This window comes from Diospyros lotus, chromosome 13 (genome assembly GCF_014633365.1).
Source record: "Diospyros lotus cultivar Yz01 chromosome 13, ASM1463336v1, whole genome shotgun sequence".
In the NCBI taxonomy this organism is placed as follows: domain Eukaryota; kingdom Viridiplantae; phylum Streptophyta; class Magnoliopsida; order Ericales; family Ebenaceae; genus Diospyros; species Diospyros lotus.
In genome coordinates, this window is record NC_068350.1 from 15,713,109 (window position 1) to 15,721,572 (window position 8,464).

An 8,464-nucleotide genomic window follows, 5' to 3' on the forward strand; every position below is an offset into this window, starting at 1 on the left:
TTTCTTGGTGGATTCCAAGCGGATTTCTTTTTCCTTAGTGGATTCCAAGGGATTTTCTCTTCTGTTTGTGCGTTACAAACAAGACTTTTCTTTTCCTTGTTTTTGCTTCCATCCTGCGTCAGGTGGTATCAGAGCATGGTTTCTCTATCTCTGTATCGTTGATTGCTATCCTTTTCCATTGAATCTACCATGGGCGATGAAATTGTTGCCATGAGGGCCAAACTTGATGCGCAAAGCCAGCGAATTGGCAATCTGTCCACATAACTCGGAGAGATTCGTCAATTATTGGTGCAAATCGTAGGAAACCATCTCGAGGTGGGCACCCATGTTGAGGGGGAAATAAGGGATTAACAAGAGGCATGCAATAGGTGACAACAAGTTAAATTTTAGAGAAGATTTCGTACCGCAATCGTCAAAATCGAAACATCTTTGAAAATTACAGGATTAAGGTGGATATCCCTCATTTCTTGGGAAACTTGAGGATTGAAGAATTCCTAGATTGGATGATGGAAGTGTAGCAATTTGTGGAGATCATGGAGGTTCTAGAGGAGAAAGTTGTTAAGATGGTGGCTTTCCGTTTAAAATCAACAGTTGTAGTATGGTGGGATTAATTGCAGAAAACTGGCCAAAGACAAGGAAATAACAGAGTTCAAACCTGGAGGAAGATGAAACAACTTTTAATGGATCAATTTTTACCTGCTAACTATGAGAAGATTCTGTATCACATGTATTTGGGATGCACGCAGGGCAATCGATCAGTGTCAGACTACACCAATGAATTCATGAGGCTGGTCGAGCGTAGTAATTTGACCGAATTTGAAAATCAGAAAGTAGTCAGGTATATTAATGGACTGAAAGTCACTTTACAGGATAAAATTGGGTTGCAGAATATTTAGACTTTGTAGGAAGCCATTAACACAGTGCTGAAGGTTAAGATGATTGGAGCTGATAGGCTAACCCCCAACTATCGAAGGGTTGTTCCCCCTATAGAACAGTCACCAACTAGCGTTGTTAACAAAGGAAAAGTTATTGCCAGTTCATTCAATTCTCCAAATAAGGCCGGTACATAAGGAAGTAGCAATAGGATTCCTAACAAATGGCCAGGCCAACCTCCACTTCAAAGGGATAATTCGTATGCCAAACCTACAATAAATATCTGCTATAGGTGCCAAAAATCTGGGTATCGCTCCAACAACTACGCAGAACGAAGACAAACTAATTTGGTAGAACGTGCGGAACTTATAGAGGTGGAAAAAGAGGTAGCGGATGAAGGTGAATAAGAGGGAGACGAGTTTGTTGTTGAGGATGGATTAGATAGGCTAAATTTGGTGTTGTTGCGAGTCCTCTTATCACTAAAAGAAGAGGGATAGAGACATAAACATATCCTGGTTGCTTTGTTCTATTAGGAATAAAATGTGCGAGGTGATTGTGAATAATAGAAGCTATGAGAATTTTGCATCCAAGAAGTTGGTAAGTTTGTTGCAACTACCAACTGAGAACCATCCCAGTTCGTATTCCCTTGGTTGGGTGAAAAGAGGACCTTTTGTTCAGGTTACTGAGACTTGTAAGGTACCACTCTCCATTGGTAAAAGTTATAGGGATGAAGTGGTATGTGATGTCATTGATATAAATGCTTGCTATATTCTTTTGGGTCATCCTTGGAAGTTTGATGCTAACTTTACTTTCAGGAGAAGTGATAATATGGTGATATTTACCTGGGGTAATCATAAGATCGCCATGGCTCCTCTCAAACAGATTGGTAATGCAAACAAACAGCGGTTGAAAAATTTCCTTACTCTTATGAGTAGTGAGCGAGATAGAGTGGATTCTGTAAGACACTTTGACTACATCTATCCAATAGTGGTTAAAGGGCTTATGCTGACCATTAAGGAATGAGAGACAATTCTGGTTGAAGCGTAGAAAATACTAAATGATTTTCAAATTTTGATTTCAGATGAGCTACCAAATGAATTGCCTCCCATGCGAGATATTCTACACCAGACTGATCTAATACTAGGGGCACGCCTTCTAGATTTTCCTCAAATACAGAATGACTCCAAAGAAGAATGAAATTTTATGAGAACAGATTGAAGACTTGTTGAGGAAGGGGTTTATTAGAAAAAGCATGAGTCCGTGTGTTGTTCTTATTCTATTGGTACCTAAGAAAGAAGGGGACCGATGCATGTGTGTGGATAGCTGCGCCATCAATAAGATAACTGTGAAGTATAGGTTCCCTATTCCTCAACTAGAAGACATGTTGGATGTACTTGAAAGGTCTCATATGTTTTCAAAGATAGATATTCGCAGTGACTACCATCAGATCCAAATCTAGCCTAGAGATGAGTGGAAAACTACAATCTAGAGCAAAGATGGACTCTATGAATAGTTGGATATGCCTTTCGGATTGACCAACTCTCTAAGCACCTTCATGAGATTAATGAAACAAGCACTTAAACCTTTCATTGGCTCTTTTGTTGTTGTGTATTTCAATGATATTCTCATCTACAGCAAGACCAAAAGAGAATATCTAAATCATTTGAGTCAAGTCCTAGACATGCTAAAAGAAAATCAGCATCACATCAACCTGAAGAAGTGTACATTCTACGCCAATAAATTCCTGTTCTTGGGTTATGTGGTTGGTGAGAATGGTATACAGGTGGATGGGGAGAAAGATAAAGACAATCCGAGATTGGCCAACTCTAAAATTAGTGTCAGATGTGAGAAGTTTCCATGGTTTAACCACTTTCTATAGATGATTCGTTTGACATTTTAGCACCATCGTGGCTCCACTTACTAAGTGTTTGAAGAAGGGACAATTCAACTAGGGAAAGGAACAAGATAAGAGCGTCACCCTTATCAAGGAGAAATTGTGCACCGTTCGAATACTAACCTTACCAAGTTTTGAAAAAGTATTTGAGATTGAATGCAATGCCAGTTGTAATATCCCACATCAAGCGATATGAAGGATCAAAATAACTTACCCTGATGGGCCTACATGAACTTCCCAGGGGTCACCCATCCTTAAGCTTCCCCAACTCAAGTACGCTTAACTCAGGAGGTCTTTGCCTACATTCAACCCAAAAAATATCAAGTTGGTGTTGTTTTCTTCTTTACTTATCTTCGATATATATTACCCTTTTCTGGGCTCGTAGGGTATTACATTCTCCCCCCTCCACTTAAGCACATGATGTTCTCGTCATGCGACCTTACAACTAGTCCCAGATTTTCTCCTCTTTGGAGGCTGCCATTCTAGAAGCCTGCTAGAAGCCCTCCATGTATAGGCCCTCGAGCCCTGGCGCCACTCCCCGCCCTCATTGGACCGCCTTCAACAAGGGTCAGCTCTGATACCACTTGTAACATCCCGTATCGAGTGATAGGAAGGACCGGAATAACTTACTCTGATGGGCTTACGTGAACTTCCCAAGGGTCACCCATTCTTAAGCTTTGCCAGCTCAAACACGCTTAACCTAAGAGTTTTTTGCCTACATTCAGCCCAAAAGATAACTAACTGGTGTTATTTTTTTCCTTATTTATCCTCGATATATACTACCCTTTTCTGGGCTCGTAGGGTATTACATTCTCCCCCTCTTAAGCACATGACGTTCTCATCATGCGACCTTACAACTGGTCCTAGATCTTCTCCTATTTGGAGGCTACTATCCTAGAAACCTGCTAAAAGTCGCTCATTGTACAGGCCCTCGAGCCACTCTCCTCCCTCATCGAACCGCCTTCACCAAGGGTCAGTTCTGATACCACTTGTAACATCCCGCATCGAGCAAAATGAAGGACTAGAATAACTTACCCTAATAGGCCTACGCGAACTTTCTAGGGGTGTAACGCCCTATTCTCCGAGTGCGCTATAATTTAGGATAATTCCGGGATAATAATTTTTTTTTGCTAAAACTATTGTTAAATCGTTCCTCATATCCATCCCAAAATTTTCATACATCTATCTCGAAAGAGAATTATCATAAACATTAAACGCGGAAGCTAGAATTGAACCTAACATATTAACATTAATCATAAATTAATTCTTACATTCTCATTAACCATAAATAAGGTTATACATCATCATTAACTATAAATGAGACTACACATCATCATTTCTCAAAACGTTCAGAATTCAAAATAGCAGAATTTAAATACATGGACTACATAACATACATTTAACTCATCATACAACTCATCATGCACTTTGCTAAGTGCCATTTCATACCTCATTCATCCTCGTTTTTGCTACAATTTCCATCTGAAATGTTTGAATATTCCAGGGGCAAAGGCCAAGTTAGATAATGAATCATCTAAATAAGGGAACAAAACATTTAATGCTCATGTATGTATGCAATGCACATAACATCATAACTCTCATGTTTGGATCGACTGTACCTTAAGATTATCCGCCATTTTTTCAGTCTCCCTACCAGACTAGGGTGTATGGGTGCACCCTTGGCAAAGCAACGGTGTCAGTACCTAATCCGAAACCCATGCAATATATGATCATGAATCTCATCATGCTCATATGCATATTTCATCATCAATACATATAAATGCCATCTACATGACATACTCACATCAAGGCATGACAACATGATCATTTACATAAAAAATTGGGTTTTGGTGAAATCACTTACAAGCCATTTTCATAAACTAAATCCAGTTGAATAGTACCACTTATCTTGAAAAAAGATAATTTTGCCCCAAAATTCGCGTCGGACTTCAAGTCTTATTCAAATATTAGCCTTGACGTACCCTGGACATCATAATTACTTAAGAAAATCAAATTTTTAATTTTCTCTAATTTTCTTAATTTCTCCCATTTCCTCCTATTATTTCCTCAAGATTATGAAATAAATACTTTCTCATAAAATTTTCTCAATTTCTCTTCACAATAATTCCTAAAACAATATTCCTAAGTCCCAAAAATTCCCTCATAATTTTTAAAATCCATGTTCTATTTATGTCTCATTTTCTCTTTGATTTTCAAGCATATATTTCATCAAAAATCCATAATAAATACCAATCATGCATTTCTCCTCCAATTTCATCATAAAAAATTCTAAAATATCATTTTCATATTTCTGGAATTTTTGAAGAAATTTTTGAAGATAACTTACCTTCCCACGAGCGATTTGGTATTCTTCTATACTGTGATGAAACTTTGATTTGTGTATTCAACAACGCCTTCTGCCACAAATTTTCACACGAACTACTAAACTCAGCGTATAGGATTTTTTTGGTATTTTTCTCTATATTTTTTTTCCTTTTTTCTTTATTTCTCTTTATCAAATCTCTTTCTCACTCTCAATTTTTTCTTTCAACCTTTCTCCTCCAAATTTAAGTCCTCCAACTTTTTAAGTTTTCTCTATTTATAAAAGGTTGAATTAAACTTAGCATAATTGTAGTGACCCACTATCTTTAATTATTTTGTCACATTTCTTAATTATTTTCCAACTAAATCTCACTCATAATATTTAATTATTTGTCCACACCCTATTTTGTCTCTCACATTTCTCAATTATTTCACCAACTATCTTTAATTATTTGTCCACACCCTACTTTGTCTCCCATATTTCTTAATTATTTCACCCATTATCTTTAATTATTTTGTTACCTTTTTTAATTATTTTCCACTAAATCTCACCCATAATCTTTAATTATTTATCCACACCATACTTTGTCTCCCACATTTCTCAATTATTTCACCCATTATCTTTAATTATTTTGTCACCTTAATTATTTTTTACTAAATCTTCTTTTATTATTTCATTTAATTCATTAATTTTAAGCCCATTTTCTAAACCCATTTACTTAACCTTTCCTCCCACTAACTCTAAGCCCATTTACTTAGCCTTTCATTTTTCAACTTAGCCCACTAATTCTAAGCTAATTAGTTTTCTCAATTATAATATCTAATGGATGTAAAAAATACACAAAAATTAATTATTATTATTCTCAAAATACTAGGATATTACAAGGGGCCACCTATCCTTAAGCTTCCCCAGCTCAAACACGCTTAACCCGGGAGTTCTTTACCTACATTCAGCCCAAAAGGTATCCAGCTGGTGTTATTTTCTTCCTTACTTATCCTTAATATATATTACCCCTCTCTCGCCTCTTAGGGTATTACACCAGTGGTGTAGGTGTTAGGGTAGTACTTTCCTAAGAAAATAGACTCGTGGCTTTCTTTTCTCAAAAATTAAGTGATGCCAGGCAGAAATGGAGTACATATGACCAATAATTCTATGCAGTTGTGAGAGCTTTGAAGCAATGGAACACTACCTTGTGCAGAAGGAATTTGTATTGTTTATTGATCACCAAGCCCTAAAGTTTATTAATAGCCTGAAACATGTCAATAAGATGCATGCTCGATGGGTGACCTTCTTACAGAAGTTTCCTTTTGTGATCAAGCATAAATCCGGGAGTTTGAATCGAGTTGCCAATGCCCTCAATCGGAGAGCCTCTATGTTGATCACACTTTACCAAGAGATTGTTGGGTTTGAGTGCTTGAAGGAATTATACAAGGATGATGATGACTTTGGGAAGATTTGGGATAAGTGTGTGAATCTCAAACCAATGGCAGATTTTCATGTCAATGATGGCTATTTGTTTAAGGGCAATCAGCTTTCTATTCCTATCTCATCCTTGCGTGAGAAGTTGATCCGGGATTTGCATGGTGGAGGTTTGAGCAGACATTTAGGGTGTGACAAAACCATAGCTAGTATGGAAAAGAGATATTATTGGCCCCAACTGAATTGGGATGTTGGCACCATAGTCTAAAAGTGTTACACTTGTCAAGTGGCGAAGGGTCAAGTCTAAAATACCGGGTTGTATATGCCACTTCCTATTCCTAATAGCATTTGGCAAGATCTCGCCATGGATTTTGTACTGGGATTACTACGGACTTGAAGGTGAATAGATTCAATTTTTGTGGTGATTGACATGTTTTCCAAGATGGTCCATTTCATTACTTGTCGAAAAACCTCTGATGCATCGAATATTGCCAAGCTATTTTTTAGGAAGGTTGTGCGATTGCATGGAGTTCCCAAATCAATTACTTCTGATCAAGACACAATTTCTAGGACACTTCTGGATTACATTGTGGAAATTGTTTGGGACAAAGTTAAACAAAAATAACACTGCTCATTCGCAAACAGATGGTCAGATCGAGGTTACTAACCGCACCCTAGGGAATATGATTCATAGCGTATGTGGAGATAAGCCAAAAAAATGGGATTATGCATTGCCTCAGGTTGAGTTTGCATACAACAATACAGTTCATACGGCCACAGGCAAGGCACTATTTGCTATCGTGTACACTAAAGTTCCCGACCATGTCGATTTGGTGAAGCTACCCCAAGGTCACGATAAAAGTACAACCACTGAACACTTGGCTATAGATGTGATTGCTATCCTTGAGGAATGCAAAGTATAAGGTAGCGGCAGATGCTCACTATTGGAATAAACAATTTCAGGAAGAAGATTCAATAATGGAGTTTTTGAGGAAATAGAGGTTTCTTGTCGGTACCTACAACAAGTTGGAGCCTAGGAAATACGACAATTCCAAAGTACTAAAGTAGGTCAACAACAATGCCTACATTCTCGATTTTCTAGTCTTTATGGGAATTTTCAATACCTTCAACATGGCAGACTTGTATGAGTTCCATGAGGATGACGAGCCACTGTATCCAAACTACAACTCAAGGTCGAGTTGTTTTGCAGTGGAAGGAAATGATGCGGAGCAAATCGAAGACTTCATTTAAGGGTTCCGTTTTAATATTTATATTATGTTTATTTATTTCAATTTTTTTATTATGTTTATTTGTTTTAATATTTCCTTGTTTTAGGTTGATTAGGGTTTATTTCTATTAGGATTTTAGTTGGAATTAGAATTCTTGTTGGATTTTATTTACAAGTACTAGTTAGATTTGGATTAGACAAATACTATAAATATACTTAAAAGTTAATGTTTGTAATCAACTCTTCCATTCAATAAAATTCTAGATTTATTTTCTTGGTGGATTCCAAAGAGATTTCTTTTTTGTTGCGCAAACAAAATCACAAATCGCACACACACACACACACACACTGATACCACTATAAGCCTTTAGACCCAACAACAGAGACAAAATCAGAAAAGTAAAGCACAACCAGTAAACACAAAATAAAGCGATGGAAAGTAAAGAACACGAAGAGATTTACCGAGGTTCACCCGAAAGGGCTACGTTCACGTTAAGCTCTGGTAAGAAGAGCTCACTACACTATACGAGAAATAGAGATTACACCCTCTGAAAAGCTCACACAAAACACTCTATACAACACTGATTTGATAACCAAAACTGCCTAAGAATCACTAATACAGATTAGGGCATAATCTATCAAACTAGAAAAATACATACAAAACATGTACAGAGCTTACAAATCAAAACGAGGAAAGCCACAAGGCACCCTCGAGAGAAGACTCCTG

General features: G+C 37.3%; 1 protein-coding gene across 1 annotated transcript; it reads left to right on the top strand.

Moving 5' to 3' along the window:
- The first annotated feature begins 6,267 nt into the window (after nucleotides 1-6,267).
- LOC127788075 (uncharacterized) lies at nucleotides 6,268-7,760 on the top strand. Its single transcript, XM_052316193.1, has 2 exons — nucleotides 6,268-6,679; nucleotides 7,648-7,760. Exons 1-2 carry the CDS (start codon nucleotides 6,268-6,270, stop codon nucleotides 7,758-7,760), a joined length of 525 nt encoding a protein of 174 aa, XP_052172153.1.
- Nucleotides 7,761-8,464: the final 704 nt, after the last annotated feature.

What these genes read in the sequence shown, in the direction of transcription:
- LOC127788075 (XM_052316193.1), top strand. Translation starts at nt 6,268, where the DNA reads ATGGAACACTACCTTGTGCAGAAGGAATTTGTATTGTTTATTGATCAC. An exon ending in CCGGGATTTGCATGGTGGAG is followed by an intron (nt 6,680 to 7,647) that starts GTTTGAGCAGAC and finishes TCAACATGGCAG; the next exon opens with ACTTGTATGAGTTCCATGAG.